The sequence below is a fragment of the Priapulus caudatus genome, unplaced genomic scaffold (assembly GCF_000485595.1).
Source record: "Priapulus caudatus unplaced genomic scaffold, Priapulus_caudatus-5.0.1 Scaffold159, whole genome shotgun sequence".
NCBI lineage: Eukaryota > Metazoa > Priapulida > Priapulimorpha > Priapulimorphida > Priapulidae > Priapulus > Priapulus caudatus.
The window spans coordinates 179,986-198,910 of record NW_014577220.1 but is presented as its reverse complement, the minus strand read 5'-3'; the positions used below and the strand labels follow the sequence as shown (position 1 = coordinate 198,910).

Genomic DNA, 18,925 nt, shown 5'->3' with positions numbered 1-18,925 from the left:
TTTATCACAAAATATGACACCTCTGGTGAGATATTGCGTATGCGCGAATACACTAACGCTGCCAGCTTGTGTATTGGCTGGTAAACGCAGCTGGGACCTTACATCCAAGGTCTTCCTCCTATTTCTTAAATGATGTCAACTGATGGAATGTTATTATACTAATCTATGCTAGGATAACTCTTCACCATTTTAAATTTATAATATCTTTGCAAAATACGATTTCTCTCGGGAGATATTGCGCATGAGCGCGCACCGTGTTAGGCGTGCAGTGCCGTCTGAGGCAAACTTTATAATATAGCTTGCTGAGGTAGAGAGGGGATGGGAGACTGAAGAAAGGCTGCAGGGGAGATAGCTAGGGGCGGTAGAAGAAGAAGGAGGCTGAGCGAGGGACAGGGGAGGCAAGGAGAAGGACGCGAGGGCATAAAGTATGTGTTTTGTACCTTAAATGCTAGGGCGCTCTCCTAATTATAAACATATGACAATTGATAAAAGTTTATTAGGGAAATCTATGCTGAAATACCCCCTAACCATTTTAAATGCATATTCATCACAAAAAATAATTCCTCTGGTGAGATATTGCGCATGCGCTAAGACATTAATGTAGCCGGATTGTGTACTAGCTGGTATACGCAGCCGGGACCTTTCATGCAAGGTCTCCCTCTTATTTCTTAAATGATGTCTACAGATGTAATGTTATTATATAAATCTATGCTAGGATAACTCCTCTTCATTTTAAATGCATAATCTTTGCAATTTCACGGGAGATATTGCGCATGCGCGCGCACCGTGTTAGGCGTGCAGTGCCGTCTGAGGCAAACTTTATAATATAGCTTGCTGCGGGAGAGAGGGGATGGGAGACTGAGAAAAGGCTGCAGGGAAAATGGCTAGGGGCGGTAGAAGAAGAAGAAGCCTGAGCGACGCACAGGGGAGTCAAGGAAAGAACGCGAGGGCATAAAGTAGGTGGTTTTTGTACCCTACATGCTAGGGCGCTCTCCTTATTATAAACACATGTCTACTAATAAAAGTTTATTAGGGAAATCTATGCTGAGATATCCCCTAACCATTTTAAATGTATATTCATCACAAAATGTAACTTCTCTTGTGAGATATTGCGCATGAGCTAACACACTAACGTAGCCAGATTGTGTACTGGCTGGTGTACGCAGCCGGGACTTTACATGCAAGGTCTTCCTCCCATTTCTTAAATGATGTCAACTGATAGAATGTTATCATAAAATCTATGCTAGGATAACTCCTCTTCATTTTAAATGCATAATCTTTGCAAAATACGATTTCTCTCAGTAGATATTGCGAATGCGCGCGCACCGTGTTAGATGTGCAGTGCCGTCTGATGCAAACTTTATAATATAGATTGCTGAAGTAGAGCGGAAATGGGAGACTGTGAAAAGGCTGCAGGAAAGATAGCTAGGGGCGGTAGAAGAAGAAGGAGGCTGCGCGAAAGACTGGGGAGGCAAAGGGAAGGACGCGAGGGCATAAAGTAGGTGTTTTGTACCCTAAATGCTAGGGCGCTCTCCTAATTATGAACACAGGTCTACTGATAAAAGTTTATTAGGGAAATCTATGCTGAAACATTTCTTAACCATTTTAAATGTATATTCATCACAAAATATAATTCCTCCGGTGAAATATTGCGCATGCGCTAACACACTAACGTAGCCAGATTGTGTACTGGCTGGTTTACGCAGCGGGGCCATTACATGCAAGGTGTAATGTTATCATAAAATCTATGCTAGGATAACTCCTCGTCATTTTTAAATTTATAATCTTTGCAAAATACAATTTCTCTCGGTAGATATTGCGCATGCGCGCGCACCGTGTTAGGCGTGCAGTGCCGTCTGAGACAAATTTCATAATATAGCTTTCTGAGGGAGAGAAGGGATGGGAGACTGAGGAAAGGCTGCAGGGATGATATCTAGGGGCGGTAGACAAAGAAGGAGGCTGAGCGAGGGACAGAGGAGACAAGGGGAAGGATGCGGGGGCATAAAGTAAGTGTTTTGTACCCTACATGCTAGGGCGCTCTCCTAATTATAAACACATGTCAACTGATAACATTTTTTAGGGAAATCTATGCTGAGATACCCTCTAATCATTTTAAATGCAAATTCATCACAAAATATAACTGCTCTGGTGAGATATTGCGCATGCGCTAAGACATTAATGTAGCCAGATTGTGTACTGGCTGGTATACTCAGCCGGGACCTTTCATGCAAGGTCTCCCTCTTATTTCTTAAATGATGTCTACAGATGTAATGTTATCATATAAATCTATGCTGGAATAACTCCTCTTTATTTTAAAAGCATAATCTTTGCAAACTACGATTTCTCTCGGGAGATATTGCGCATGCGCGCCCACCGTGTTAGGCGTGCAGTGCCGTCTGAGGCAAACTTCCTAATATAGCTTTCTGCGAGAGAGAGGGGATGGTAGACTGAGGAAAGACTGCGGGAAGATGGCTAGGGGCGGTAGAAGAAGAAGGAGGTTGGGCGAGGCACAAAAGAGTCAAGGGAAAGACGCGAGGGCATAAAGTAGGTGGTTTGTACCCTACATGCTAGGGCGCTTTCCTAATTATAAACACATGTCAACTGATAAAAGTTTATTTGGAAAATCTATGCTGAGATACCCCTTAACCATTTTAAATGCATATTCATCACAAAATATGACTCCTCTGGTGAGATATTGCGCATGCGCTAACACACCAACGTAACCAGATTGTGTACTGGCTGGTATATGCAGCGGAGACCTTACAGGTAAGGTCTTCCTCCTATTTCTTAAATTATGTCAACTGATGGAATGTCATCATAAAATCTATGCTGGAATAACTCCTCTTTATTTTAAATTCATAATATCTTTGAAAAATAGGCAATTTGCAAATTACTCTAGAGAGATATTGCGCATGCGCGCGCACCGTGTTAGGCGTGCAGTACCGTCTGAGGAAAACTTTATAATATAGCTTGCTGCGGGGGAGAGGGGATGGGAGACTGAGGAAAAGCGGCAGGAAAGATAGCTGGGGCAGTAGAAGAAGAAGGAGGCTGAACGAGGGACAGAGGAGGTAAGGGGAAGGACGCGAGTGCATAAAGTAGGTGTTTTGTACCCTACATGCTATGGCGCTCTCCTAATTATAAAAACATGTCAACCGATAAATGTTTATTAGGAAAATCTATGCTGAGATACTCCCTAATCATTTTTAATGTATATTCATCACAAAATATAACTCATCTGGTGAGATATTGCGCATGCGCTAACACCAAAACGTAAACAGATTGTGTACTGGCTGGTATTCGCAGCGTGTACCTTACATGCAAGGTCTCCCTCTTATTTCTTAAATGATGTCTACAGATGTAATGTTATCATATAAATCTATGCTGGAATAACTCCTCTTCATTTTAAATGCATAATCTTTGCAAAATACGATTTCTCTCAGTAGATATTGCGCATGCGCGAGCACCGTGTTAGGCGTGCAGTGCCGTCTGATGCAAACTTTATAATATAGCTTGCTGAAATAGAGAGGGGATGGGAGACTGAGGAAAGTCTGCAGGAAAGATAGCTAGTGGCGGTAGAAGAAGAAAGAGGCTAAGCGAGGCACAGGGGAGTCAAGGGAAGGACGGGAGAGCATAAAGTAGGTAGTTTGTAGCCTACATGCTAGGGCGCTTTCCTAATTATAAACACAGGCCTACTGATAAAAGTTTATTAGGGAAATCTATGCGGAGATACCCCCTAACCATTTTCAATGTATATTCATCACAAAATATAACTCCGCTGGTGAGATAGTGCACATGCGCTAACACACTAACGTTGCCAGCTGGTGTACTGGCTGGTATACGCAGCGGGGACCTTACATGCAAGGCCTTCTTCTTATTTCTTAAATGATGTCTACTGATGGAATGTTATCATATAAACCTATGCTAGGATAACTCCTCTTTATTTTAAATACATAATCTTTGCAAAATACGATTTCTCTCGGGAAATATTGTGCATGCGCGCACCGTGTTATGCGCTGCTAATATAGCTTGCTGCGGGGAAGAGGGGATGGGAGACTGAGGAAAGGCGGCAGGAAAGATAGCTGGGGCAGTAGAAGAAGAAGGAGGCTGAGCGAGGGACAGGGGAGGCAAGGAGAAGGACGCGAGGGCATAAAGTAGGTGTTTTGTACCCTACATACTAGGGCGCTCTCCTAATTATAAACACAGGTCTACTGATAAATGTTTATTAGGGAAATCTATGCTGAGATACCACCTAACCATTTTAAATGCATATTAATCACAAAATATAACTCTTCTGGTGAAATATTGCGCATGCGCTAACACACTAACGTAGCCAGATTGTGTACTGGCTGGTATACGCAGCGCAGGCGACAGATATCCACATCCAAGTGTGGCTTTAGGCCACCTCGTCCCCCGCCGGTGGCCTCCAGCCCCCGTCAGCTCACTCCGTCTATAACCCTTCCGCGAACGATAATAGTTATTTTTCTTTACGTATTTTAGTAAAGCTAAAACAAGCTACCATCGTATATTTCGATTGTATTACCCATAGGCATAGATATAGCAATAAATTGGAAAAACAAGACAAGCGCCAGTGCAGCACTCGGTAAGTTATTAGTAGCACGTTATAGTGTTGCCGGCGTTATATTTGTATGACGGGGGCGTAAGGCCATCTCTATAGAATTGTAATAATATAGTGTATATGATGGGTCCCAAGACCACATATATAGTATTGTTATGACGGGGGCCTAAAGCCACCTATATAGAATTATAATAATAGAATAGTGTATGATGGGGGCCCAAGGCCACATATATAGTATTTGTATGATGGGGGCCTACGACCACATAATAGTATTGTAATAATAGTGTATGCTGGGGGCCCAAGGCAGGGCCGGCGGAAGCAAATAAACATCAAATGGTCAGGCTATTTAGCATCAATGGGTGCCCACGGCGCAGCCGTGGCGGGGGCGCTCTAGGGTGGTTTCCCCCTCGTCAAAGGGGGGTTTGGGGGTTCTCCCCCAAGAAATTTTAAAAATTTAAGACACCAAGATGCCTTTTTAGAGCTTAAAAATACTTTTCAAAACTAAGATGGAGAGAGATCAATCGATCAAATCGATAGATGCACACTGCGGATCGCAGTGGAAAAGGTTGTAAATTTGCCAAAGATGAAGGCAGGGAATTCCAATATATACGGAATCACAGAAACAAAGAAGCATTCTAGGTTATCTATATTATTTCTATGGATAAAACCAAGGCCTATAAATAAACAATTGATTTCTTGGATAGAACCATAGATATAGAATACTGTATTATATATCTCGGATAGAACCTATGGATAGAACCAACGAAAGTTATTCAGCATTCTATTTTTTTTGCCTTGAGGTGGCGCTGTCCTCGCTTGCGACTAGCAGATGAAATATGGCGGACAACAACAATCATGAGCAGCTGATTTCTCAGTTTATTGGTGTTACCGGCGTTGATAATGCCAGAGCGATGTTTTATTTGGAATCGTCCGGTTGGCAACTTGAGGTTTACTTCATACTTGTTCACCACAATATTAAAATTTAATGAATTTAGTTACACTCTCTTAGTGTCATACTCATAGTGACTCTTCTTTCATCCACTGCAAACCCGGCATGATGATGAGTCGACGGAATACACAATAGTCAATATCATGAATATGTATACGGAGTTGCTGGAGGTACGGCAGCCGTCGTTCGTTGAATCCACATTTTGGCGTTTGTTTGAGGGCTGAGACAATTATTTACGATCTTCTGAAGTAAAGTTTACAATAATGTTCACTTTCATACCTAATCCTAGATACAATAATGTAACCCAAACCCAGGAGGATAGGGTTACAAAGCGCCCGTATGGTTTTGTGCGGAGGAACGCCTGAGTGAATCACTCGGGTCAGTTTGCTGGTGCGTTTTCAGAGACTAGAACTTTCAAACTGGGTTTATTCTAAACACGAACCTTTCTCCGCTATCCGGGAACTTACTAATACTATGTATCGCAATACTCTGTATTAAACTAATATAACCTGTTACAAAAATTCGAAGTGACGAGCGGCGAATATACTGAGCGCCATTTCTGATGACCTGTGACGTACTTCGGTTTGAAGAGCGGATTCACCGACCAATCGGAGGGCGCTGCGTTTGCCGATCGCTATGCGCATTGAGAATGCGTACGTCACAGGTCAACAGAAATGGCGCTCAGTATATTCGCCGCTCGTCACTTCGAATTTTTGTAACAGGTTATATTAGTTTAATAGAGTATTGCGATACATAGTAAGTTCCCGGATAGCAGAGAAAGGTTCGTGTTTAGAATAAACCCAGTTTGGAAGTTCTAGTTTCTGAAAACGCACCAGCAAACCGCCCTGAGTGATTCACTCAGGCGTTCCTCCGCACAAAACCATACGGACGCTTTGTAACCCTATCCTCCTGGGTTTGGGTTACATTATTGTATCTAACCTAATCCCAGTAATCGGTAATCCGAGTCAGTGTTTTCTAGCTCATCAAAACTCTCAAAACGTGAATATATTTCCCAAGGCATTATTTTGAAATCTGTCGCCATCTTTGTCTCGTTTGTATGAAAGCGAATGGACTGCCGTACCCCCAGCCTCGTAAATTGGAGATACAGCTGCCGTACCTCCAGCTACTGCCATATCAAGAGCCCATTAACCCCAGAGTGTACAATGCTGAAATAGGAAAACCATGGTGTCGTTTCAGCAAAATTAATAAAGTTTACCTACTTTATTTTGATACTTCACTACCGGAATATTATGCAGGAGTCATAGCTAGCCAATATAAGATCAACCGCTTGTCTCTACGATGTTCCTATGCCGAGATATACAGGGTTCGTAGCGGGTCTTCCAAAGTCTTATAAGTACTTATTTTGCCAAAAATAAAATAAGGGCCTTTATTAGTACTTATTTTTGGTGAAATCTTCGAAAAGTACTTAATAGTCTTTATTTTTTGCGAAAGGACCATTTTTCAACATTGTTTTATAAACTGTTCTCGACTTAGAGTAAGAATTGTTGTATATGTAATACGGAATAATTAAATCTGCTGTGCAATTGTGTATATAAATATTATTAGTGTACTTTAATAGTTGGTGATAGATCTATCAGAAATCGCGTAAAAAAGTCTTATTTTGGCCTCCAGAAAGGGTCTTATAAGTCCTTATTTCAACATGTGTCTTACTACTATGAACCCTGTTATAAAGCGATAAAAATCGAGTACTTCTAGGTAATCCTAGCGCCATATGACTCAGTAACATGCTTCTCGCGCATTTAGTAACCGCATAGATATATACAACACATGGTAATACAACACATGGTAAGTTAGCACGTTGTATATATCTATGCAGTCACTAAACGCGCGAGAGGCGTGTTACTGGGTCATATGGCGCTAGGATTACCTAGAAGTACTCGATTTTTATCGCTTTATATCTCGGCATAGGAACATCGTAGAGACAAGCGGTTGATCTTATATTGGCTAGCTATGACTCCTGCATAATATTCCGGTAGAGAAGTATCAAAATAAGGTAGGTAAACTTTATGCAGAGAAGATAGCTAAGGGCGGTAGAAGAAGAAGGAGGCTGAGCGAGGGACAGGGGAGGCAAGGGGAAGGACGCGAGGGCATAAAGTAAGTGTTTTGTACCCTACATGCTAAGGCGCTCTCCTAATTATAAACACAGATCTACTGATAAAGGTTTATTAGGGAAATATATGCTGAGATATCCCCTAACCATTTTAAATGTATATTCATCACAAAATATAACTCCTCCAGTGAGATATTGCGTATGCGCTAATATACACTAACGTAGCCAGATTGTGTACTGGCTGGTATACGCAGCGGGGACCTAACATGCAAGGTCTTCCTCTTATTTCTTAAATGATGTTTACAGCTGGAATGTTATCATATAAATCTATCCTAGGATAGCTCCTCTTGTTTTGCACCCTACATGCTAGGGCGCTCTCCTAATTATAAACACAGGTCTACTGATAAAAGTTTATTAGGGAAATCTATGCTGGGATATCCCCTAACCATTTTAAATGTATATATTCATCACAAAATATAACAACTCTGGTGAGATATTGCGCATGCGCGAACACACTAGCGCAGCCAGCTTGTGTATTGGCTGGAAAACGCAGCGGGGACCTTACATGCAAGGTCTTCCTCCTATTTCTTAAATGATGTCAACTGATAGAATGTTATCATATTAATCTATGCTAGGATAACTCCTCTTCATTTTAAATTCATAATATCTTTGCAAAATACGATTTCTCTCGAGGGATATTGCGCATGCGCGCGCACCGTGTTAGGCGTGCAGTGCCGTCTGCGGCAAACTTCATAATATAGCTTGCTTAAGCGGTTGATCTTATATTGGCTAGCTATGACTCCTGCATAATATTCCGGTAGAGAAGTATCAAAATAAGGTAGGTAAACTTTATTAATTTTGCTGAAACGACACCATGGTTTTCCTATTTCAGCGTTGTACGCTCTGGGGTTAATGGGCTCTTGGCCATATGTATAATAATATATATACTATATAGTTATCTGTTACTACTAGTACTGCATTCCCCGCGTAGCGTACGAAGCTTGCATTTTATTTTCGAGAAATACTGGTAGTGGTTGTTTACTTGTTATAATTTGATGTTACACTTACAGCCACACTGTCACTGACAGTGAAAAAAATACACGGGGGCTCGGGGCGATTTAACCCCGAAATGGCAAAAAGAGCCCCGGAAATGCCAAAAAGAGCCCCCGGAAATTTGCATAGAGTTCAATGCAAACCAAATTTTAGAGTGCTATTTTCATGCACGCGAGCTTGAAAAGTAGCCCCAGAAAAATAAATTAAAATTTTTTCCCTGGTCACTGATGTTACGTGATGATGTATAATTGTATTGACATCGCAGTGCCGTCTTCAAAACAAAAGATTCCTTCAAGTTTAGCATTTTCATTTCTGTCATTTCATATTAGAATTCTCGTCCTCTTCTGATTTACTAGGAAATTTTTTTACAATCTGCATTGTTGATCTATCCATTTTATTAACTTTGACTCCTGGTATAACTATAATCCCTCAAACTTGAAAAAATAATCCTTATACGAAGTAATTGTTTAATTTGTTATGTGGTTACATTATATTTTGTCAGGCTGGTGCCCTAATACGTTTCAGAACTGTTTTTATTATATGCCATATGACATAATACTGCTGCATGTGTCTCTTAGAATTATTATGACAGGGTCAATGTTGGTTTGGCTCAACTTAATTGGTCTTGTCTTCGCATCCGCTTTACAAGATCTGTCATCATCGTCTGGCGAAGATTAGTATTCCCTCTTATTTTATAAACCATATTTATAGTACTTAATTATCCGATTCAGATCGATGCTTTCATCATGTATCATCTTCAAGGGATCCCTTTGAGATTACTTTTTTTTTCGTATTTTGCATACAATATTGGAATTCTCTTCCTTTTCTGTGGTTAATTGTAAAATTGAGACTTCTACTGCAATCTACAGTGCTGATCTGCTGATTTGATCAACGTTGATCCCGATCTTTGCCCCTGTCTCTGAAGACTATTTCTTAAGAGGTTACATTGTCAATCGAATTGCTCACAGTGCTGGCAACTGAACTTGGTTTTAACATCCTATTAAAATAAATAATAAAGTCATACGTTAGTACCCCAGTTATTAGTTGCTAGAAGAATCACAAATACTTATGTCTGTCATAGGTATAAATTAGCATAACCTGTGCAGAACACTTCATGTGCAAAAGTTATGAGAGATTATGATGCAAGCTTGTTTAATTTATGACATAGATTACTGTGTGAACATAATCTAACAGAAGCTATTATTAGATGTATTGAAATACAAATCAGCATATCCCCATCATTGAGACATTTATACATGTTTTTCCTATTGTTTATTTTGACTAGGTTGCAATGGCAAGTTTTTATGACAATGACCATGGTGCCTATGATGACAGCTCCTCCCCTATACTAGTAGAAGATGATGACCCACCTCCAGTCCCGGTGCGAGATCAGTCATCTCTAGCTGCAGTGGGGCCAACATCAAAACCTACGAAAAGTCAACCATCACGGTACCAGCTGCAGCTTTAACCACTTATTCTAGTAAAAGTATTGCAGCTTGACGGATGATTGGTCGCATGCCTGACATACAAATATTTGTTATTATATATATACAATATATTTGATACTCCTGGTTGTATTCAGGGTTTGACATCAAGGGTGGGAAGCAGTAGTTTTGCAGCTTACAAGGAGTCAGTTTGGTGCCTGCCCTCAGTTTGGGCAGAAAATACTTGCTGCTAAGAAATTCCTATTAAACAAAAGCAACAAAAAGGCAGTAGGACAGTATTGTTGGGGGTGGGAGAGAGTGGAACTATTGTGGGTTTCTCATTTATTCTCTGTTTGTAGATTTAGTACATTGTCAGACCTGCAAAGAGAGGAGCAGCCATCTGACGATGAGGAAGGGCAGGAGTTCTATGCTGGCGGAAGTGAGAAGGGTGGAAGGTTTGTATGTTGGATAGTGACCTATCTCATGAAGGCTTATATACTATAAAATATATTATGTCTAAATGGTATTGCATATATTTATATTATAACCGGGTTCTTCCCAGGCTGTTAACGCATGTCGAGTCTGACGTGCTTTCAAAGCTGAAGCTAATTGGCGACATATCCTATAAATCGTCTGCTATGCCTAATCAGCATACCTTATTTTCGAGCTGTGTTTACAGTTTTGATCATCCCAACACAGTCATTATGCGTTTTCAAAGCTTGATGTATACATCTCTGAACTGATTAAGTTTGCCTGTGTATTGGTGCCAATTATGACACATTATTCATAGTAATTAGCAACATGATGAATTCCCTGACTTCTCACCATCTTTTTGAAATTCCTGGGGATAACTCTGTATAGATATGTTCATGTCTTATTGATATTTACTGAATGTTATCAAAGTTAGGTAGATGTGTAATGGTATTACTAGTACACATTCTACTATAGGCTGCCATCCAATTATATGCATCGATAATTTTGTACTGGTAATGATAAATTAGTATTGTATCAGGAGTGAATAATAATAGATTATAAGCTGTAGATCATAGATAATATCTTATGATCTTAGATTATAGCAGGAGTGAATAATAGAGAGGAAATCATTTGCAACCTGTAAGCTAACAAGAGGCAGTTTTCATATCTGTTAGCAGGGTTCGGCGGGGATTACTATATATATATCCGTATTAGTAGCGACCCCCGCACACCCGCACGCCCACCGCAACGGCACTGCAATGGTGAGTGGTGTGAGCGGCTAGTTTTTGTAAAAGCAAGTCGATATATATACAGTGACACAACTCTAGTGGAAGTGTAATAAACGGGTAGTTTTTGTGAATGTTTTTACTGACTCTGTCCCAAGTGGCTGTGACTGGGACTGCCACTGGTGTGCTCAGCCTAACTGTGGTCTCTGACTATTGATTTTCTTTTCTCAGCCAGCCTCGACGACCGTCTCAGTGTTGTTACCTGCACCAAGGAGGTTATGTTTTCGCCGCTGTTAGTTGGTTTGTTGATTTGTCTGTCAACAGGATATCTAAAAAAGTTCTGGAATCTGTATCTGCACTAGCCGTGCCGCGGGTTAGATCCAGTGTTCGGAGCTGGTTGCGAGTTGCAAATCCCCGCCAAACCCCACCAACGGGTATCTCAGAGAAAGCTGCCTCTTGTTGGAATTACAGGTTGCGTATGATCGCCACTTAGCGGTATTTATTAGTGAAACCACGTCTGATGTTCGAAGCTATAACTACATAATAAGAAAAGGTATCGATACACAGTAAAGTGTGAGAACAAGTTGGATGTTCAGCGCTAATTCCGATGTCATTTTGATTGGATTTCACGTAATCAATCATTGGTAAATATGGGCATGGAAATGTTGAATTCTTGTGTTTCGAGTCTGTCATACCTCTTAGCGGTATTTATTAGTGAAACCACGTCTGACGTTCGAAGCTGTAACTACATAATAAGAAGAGGTATCGATACACAGTAAAGTGTGAGGAGAAGTTGGATGTTCAGCGCTAATTCTGATGTCATTTTTATTGGATTTTACGTAATCAATCCTAGGTAAATATGGGCATGGAAATGTTGAATTTCTTGTGTATCGAGCCTGTTATACTTCTCTCTATTATTCAGTCCTGATTATATCTTATGATGATAATATGATTGATGATCTCATGATGATATCTTATGATCTATAGATAATAGATAATAATCTATTATTATTATTTACTCTTGATGGAATCCTATAGTGGAGAGGTTGTGATCGGCCCAGGAAGGAAGAAGAAGAAAAGTGATGCCATTGTTCAAGGAATTTTTCAAGCAGCAAAGGAGTAAGAATTTATAATAATCTTTCAGTTGTTTCTCTCTTTCTTACAATTTGCAAGTAAAATAAGTAGAGTTTATACTAAATATAGCACATTAACTAACATACGAACATACATTACACATGTCATGATGTTGTTGCAATAGTACATTTCAGTGCATCATCCTCATATATAAATATATATCCAATGTTCCATATATTTCAAACTTCTAGACATGGTGCTGAGGTTGTTGATGAAGAGGAAAGTCCATCCAGAAGGCATAAAACAAGTTTCCAAGGAGCAGGTTATAGACTAGGTATGCCATGATCGAAATCGGTCATTATAACGCCATAGTATATGGCTATCTAATCTGCACTGTTGACATATAATACAGTAATTGACTCCTCGTGTTGTGTATAATTATATAATCTTACCACTAAACTTGTATTAGTTTTTCCAATTTCACTACCGGTACCGGTTGCTTTCCAAATCAGACTGAATGTTGTTTGTCAACAAGTGAACTGATAATTTGGGGGCGAATCTTTAACCAGCTGCAAGCCTAAAACAATGCTGTGATCACATGACATTACTAGTGGGAGTATTAAAGATGTTTATCCTATATGTTATGACTGAGTAAACACCAAGCACACATTTGGCCTAGCTTGCCCAGGGCAGAAATCTGACACACCTGCTCCAGTGATTGCAATATGAAATTTAAACAACTGCTGATGAATGCGTATGATTTTCAATTAGGCTTTTTAGCTCATCTGACATAGTCAGATGCAGCTTGTAGATCGCATGATCGTCCGTGCGTCCGTCCGTGCGTCCGTCAACGTTGGGCACAAATCTTAACCGCTCGACGTACGGTCACGATATTCGCGGACGTGGGGGGTAATCCGAAACGAGTTGGGATGTCGAAGCTGGGGTCAAGGTCAAAGGTCAAGAGGTGTCAAATAAGGGGGAACATTCACTCCTTAACTTAAGGTATAGGGAGGAAATGCAGAATTGCGGCACAAATCTAAACGGCTCGACCTAGGCTCGTGATAGTCGGTGTATAGCATCATGGTAGGAAAAGCCATCACTGCTGCAAAATTGGAGGTCACAGGTCAAAGGTCAATGGGGCACAGGGCAGATTTTTAGACATTTTCTGAGGACATGGTCTGACGGAGTGATTTGAAAAACTTTTTTGCTTCAGCGGTGACCTAGCAATTTTTATGGCTTATTGAAAGGACCATGAAATGTCCCTTCTGCTGACATGCGAAGAGTAAGTGTCGGATAACCTTTTGACCTCAAGAGGAGGGTTAAACATGGATTTGTTAACTGTTACTGTGTTAGAAAGAATTTGACTGCCGGGTTTGCTAGTAGAATCTATACATGCCTGGATGTATGAGGCTACAATGTCACAGTGAAATTTCAAAAGCTAAATTTGGTTAAAGAAGGTGTATGTTCCTTAAATCGTATAATTTCGATGTCATTCTGTACTGTCAGTATGTTACATGTAACGTATGCCACTGCCAGTGGCTTGCCAGTGCATGTGTTGGTGCAGTTTTTGCCTGCGTTAATTGCTTACAGGTGGCAGCTCTCTATTGCAATTTGCAGCCTGTAGGCTTGCGTAGGTAAATGGATGAGTGCTTACCTATTCTGTCTTGCAATAGTTGTTGCTACTACGTATGATGGAGCTTCCATCTTTAATCTGAAGACACTTAAACGTACGCGCCATCTCGTGGCAACTTTCATAACGATCCTCAACGAACATTCTTTTGAGAAGGTTCCTGATACCATCCCTGTGCATTCCACTGTTTCGGCGTGTATGTGAACACATTTGGGGCTAACAGGGTTTACTAGAATCCCACCACTCCACCACAGAGTCACCGCAGTAGAGGTTAGATGAGCGCTGTCGCTCTGCGGCACTTGTTTACAATAGGCCTAACCAGCAGTGAAGTTAGATAAACTAATGTGAATTTTTGAGGCAAGGTTACATACTTTTAAATGACACAATGTGTTAGTTCTTCTAGTATTCATCAACATCGTGGATTAGATATATAGACATATTAGGGTTTTAAGTGATAACAATGCCTGTTTTTGTGAAGTGCTGTATCACTTATGCATTCACTTATAAAATGTCTTGAAATTCTGCCTAGTAAAATGCCAATATAATGAGTAGTAGTGTAAAGATCGAAGGTTCTTAATAGTAAGTACAGATGTGTACCGTACCTAGTCAGTCTTGTGTAAGATGTGAATAAAGTACATCCAATAAACAGCCAACTGTCTGGCATTAGTTCCCCCTCTATTCTCTCTTTAGGGAACTGGGTGAGAAAGCAAAACTCCTGCAACCTTACTCTATTAATCATTGGCCTGATCAACAATGGTGGGACGATGTAGCCTATGGGCTCTTGTCTACAATGGATTGGACTCATGGTCTTATATATTCTTTGACTATGGATTGTGCAGTACTAAGTTTTGCATGGGCATCAATCCATAATCGCCTTAATCTAGATATTGCAACTAAAACGTTCATTATTTTGATCAATCGTGAGCTGATATAAGCTTTGTGTGCGATAACAGGTTCGGAAGATGGCAGCAGCAGCAGTCAGCAGGTGCAAGCTGCTACACCAGCTGTGCCAAAGGAAAGGCAAGTCGAGGTTGTACTAAAATTGTGGAAGGATGGCTTTAGTGTAAACGATGGAAACTTGAGGGACTACAATGATCCTGAAAACAAAGACTTCCTTGATTCCATCCACAGAGGGTAATTACTCGTAGTGCTATTCTGTAGTAGGTACATATGAATTGTTCAGCATGACATGACATTTTTATTTGCTTGCCTGTTTAATACAATTATTGCCCCTTGGGAGGACAGCATAGAGTTCTGTGTGTTAAGAAACTCGGTATTACCCTAAACGCTTAAACCAGGGGCCCAGGCTTTTATTGTCTGAGAGCAATTGTGCGTATGTGTGTGGGTAAGGGTAATTATCCGAAAGTAATTGACGGGGGGGGGGGGGTTGTCTACGGGCTACATATCCTGATTCCTTATGTATGTGTATAGATGTTTTTCCTAGTCTCTCAGGCTTGCTGAAATTATTGCTAGTCATTTGCTGTGTTAAAGTTATTACGTCACCTTAAATAGTAAAAGTAAAAAAATTATGTTCCACGTTTCCACAAAATGTAAGTGATTCTGTTCACCTTTTATGGTTAAATTGCTGCATTATACTTCCTCTTTTGCTATTCCGTTCGATGTGAACAAACACTCGTGACTCATACATAGCCCATAGCAGACATTTAAGGCCGTGATCAATATATCAAATCGCCCAGTTTTTTGGATTTTTAACTAGTTGAAAAACAATCTTATCAGGTAAGAATTTGAGGATACATTTAAGCCGCATTCACACAGACGTTTTTAGCCCGAGCCTAATTAGGCCCGCGCCAAATTTGGCTCGAGCCGAGCGTTCACACGGACGGTTTTTCGGGGCGTGCCAATTTGGTCCCATCGAAAACGTCGGACCAGGCCCGAGCCAAATTTTAGCACAAAAATTGCAGCAAAGCAAAAAGCAAAATAGCAGCTAAATCGGTTGATCGGTAGATGCCGCGAGTGTCGAACGTGTACTTCGACGAAATAAAGTCCAAAACAGTATAAAAATTCGAAAAATTTGATCAGGATGCACGTTTTCAAGATTGATAATTGGACTCGGAACGGAAGTAAACACTGAATCGTACACAACGCCATCTCGCGACATACTGCCAAAGTATCTGTGAGATATTTGTGCAATAAAATTTATTTGAATTTGAGAGACAGTATTCACTTGCGTACGTGTGAACGCTCCGACTCAAACCGGCCCTAGCCAAATTTAGCCCATTTGGCTCGAGCCAAACCATGACCGTGTGAACGCGGTATATGTGGCGTTAGTCATTAGTACTTTTCATGTAAACAAAATTGTAATTTTTTTAAACAAATATACACCATAGAAAATTCGTGATGTAGTCAATTGAATTGATCTGCTGTTTGAATCAGGGAGATTCCCCTTGAGCTAATAAGGTTGGCACCTGGTGGAGAAGTAAATCTCAACATGGAAGATCACAGACATGAAGACTATGTGCAACCCAAGAGAAGTGTCAGGGCATTTCAAGGGGCAGGACACATGCTTGGGAGGTAAGATTAAAAGTGAGGGTGGTACGTATTGGGGAGCATAAGTTTCAGAATGACAAACACCTGTTGTTGAAGTTAAATTCATGGTAAGGTACACACGTTGAGGGTGATACACTGATAGGATTGAGAGGAAATGATACATTTGGAGGAAAGATTAAACAGAAGTGATATATACAGTGCAGAGATAATTTTAGTCTTGGGAGGCACAGGTGTAGATGTTGCATAATTTGAGTGGCATAACCAGGTAAAGTAGGTTTTGTGTAAGAAACATGGCAAAGGGATGAGAAAGATGACTGCAGATGACACTGTGTCTTTGTAGCCCAGTACCAAATGTAGTGACAGCGACGCACCAACAGCCATCATCTGCAGAGAAAAAACAGGCTGACCAGCCTAAAGCGGCAGTTGGTGTTAAGCTGGACACGTCTCAACCCGTCACAAGCCTCCAGATTAGACTGGCAGATGGATCAAGGTTAGAGAAATGCATTCATTGGTTTACGCAATAACAGTCAAACAATATCGAGAATTTCCTAGTGCTGTGGTTCGATATATTTGCCAGCATGGCAAGATATTTTGGTGATTGTCGACACACGAATATGTAACTAAAAAACAAGTTAACATAATTTATATTTGTTGAAACTTTCGTTGTTTCAGACTTGTGCAGAAGTTCAACCACACCCACACAGTTGGAGACATCAGGCTGTTTATTAATTCGTATCCTTGTTACCTATTTAGAATATTCACAAATTAATCAAATTCAAAGCGGTTATAGCAATAGTACTCGTGGTGAGTGAACTGTCGTGTTAGCCACGGATAGAGACTGTTAGCATTAGTCATGGTTAGTGGGCAGTAATTGTGGTGTTCACAAAGGGATTAAACAGATTCAGATGAACAGTGTCTTCATTTCAAACGTCCAACATGGAAACTTGCTGCCCCGGAAACTGTTTCATTACTTCCTTTCTCGATAGGTGGCAGCACAAATACAGTATCCTCAACACATAAGCTGATCCAATTCATATGCCAATATTGCGATATAGTAAAGACATTACAGTAATGTTGCTTTGCCTTAACGAGCTGTTACACATTTAATAGCGCGACCAGAGATGGCTATGTGAATGAACTGTCGTGTTCGCCACGATTAGAGACATCTAGCGTTAGCCGTGGTTAGTGGGCAGTAATGTTGCTTTGCCTTAACGAGCTGTTATGCATTTAAGAGCGCGACCAGAGATGGCGATGTCTGCGTACGTACTGCAGACGACCTTCCCGAACAAGGAGCTCGCCGAGCCATCGGTGACGCTGGCTGCTGCCGGCCTGCTCAACGCCGTCATTGTACAGCGAAAAGTCGTCTGATGAGCCGGTTGGATCTCCTGCTCAAGCAAAGCTTGTATTTATTGTCCGCCGCCGCCACTGCACGGCCTTGCCTGTGGTGAGGCATACTGTGAGCAGTGTGTCGACTTGAGAGGCAGTCGCAGCAACGCAGTCGATGATAGTATGACTTGTGGCAGTCTTGTCATTTGGTTTTGTCTGCCATGTTTATTCTCGAGTTTGGCGGAACTTGAATTAGCTGTGTCTCGCTTATGTATATCGGAGATAGAGACACTGTAAATTGAATCACATACCAGCTTGTGCTTGAGGAAGCGTTGCATCAAGATATACAAGAGCGCAGCTAATCGTGGGCTTATTGACTTTGTGATTTAGCTGAACAATGTTTGCTCTGACTGCATTCGTGCATCTTAACTTCATCTTTTCATTCTTTGTCTGCACTTTCTCAGCTTAAATTCTGGATACAACTAATATTTGCATGAATCATTTATAGTGGAGATACTCAATCTGAGAGTGGGCTGAACTCAATTGAAATTAAACAGTATGTTTAGCACAAATGATGAAAATATTGTATCTGTGAAGTTGTTGTGCCATACAATACATTTAACTGGATGCATATAAATGAGCCACCTAACAAGATAAATACACCATTACAGGGGAAGCCTTGTAATTTATAGCTGCGTTTTCCTTAATTTCTTAGTTGTAGTAGTCACTTTTAAAGTACAATTCTTTAAAAGTGAAAATTTCAATTTCAAGAAAATCTGTTCTTTGATATATACACTATACATACACATACACGAGTGAGAGAGGTGAGAGAGCAACAGACAGAGAGAGCGAGAGAGACGAGACACGGAGACAGAGAGAAAGAGGAGAGAGAGAGAGAGAGACAGACACAGAGAGAGAGAGAGAGAGAGAGAGAGAGAGACACAGAGAGAGAGAGAGAGACAGACAGAGAGAGAGAGAGAGAGACAGACAGAGAGAGAGAGAGAGACCGACACACTGAGAGAGAGAGAGAGAGAGACCGACACACTGGGGGAGAGAGAGAGAGAGAGAGAGAGACCGACGCACTGGGAGAGAGAGAGAGAGAGAGAGACCCACAT

General features: G+C 40.9%; 1 protein-coding gene across 1 annotated transcript; it reads left to right on the top strand.

Moving 5' to 3' along the window:
- The first annotated feature begins 5,396 nt into the window (after positions 1 to 5,396).
- On the top strand, positions 5,397 to 18,382 carry LOC106806423 (NSFL1 cofactor p47-like). Its single transcript, XM_014808351.1, has 10 exons — positions 5,397 to 5,523; positions 9,935 to 10,098; positions 10,433 to 10,528; positions 12,311 to 12,391; positions 12,598 to 12,680; positions 14,930 to 15,110; positions 16,371 to 16,508; positions 16,825 to 16,974; positions 17,157 to 17,216; positions 17,717 to 18,382. The coding sequence occupies exons 1-10, from the start codon at positions 5,413 to 5,415 to the stop codon at positions 17,850 to 17,852; spliced, it is 1,200 nt and encodes a 399-aa protein (XP_014663837.1). The 5' UTR covers positions 5,397 to 5,412; the 3' UTR covers positions 17,853 to 18,382.
- The last annotated feature ends 543 nt before the right edge of the window (positions 18,383 to 18,925 follow it).

Coding starts and splice junctions, on each gene's coding strand:
- LOC106806423 (XM_014808351.1), top strand. CDS start 5,413: ATGGCGGACAACAACAATCATGAGCAGCTGATTTCTCAGTTTATTGGT. Junction 12,392..12,597: donor ATTTTTCAAGCAGCAAAGGA/GTAAGAATTTAT, acceptor TCAAACTTCTAG/ACATGGTGCTGAGGTTGTTG. Junction 15,111..16,370: donor CTTGATTCCATCCACAGAGG/GTAATTACTCGT, acceptor TGTTTGAATCAG/GGAGATTCCCCTTGAGCTAA.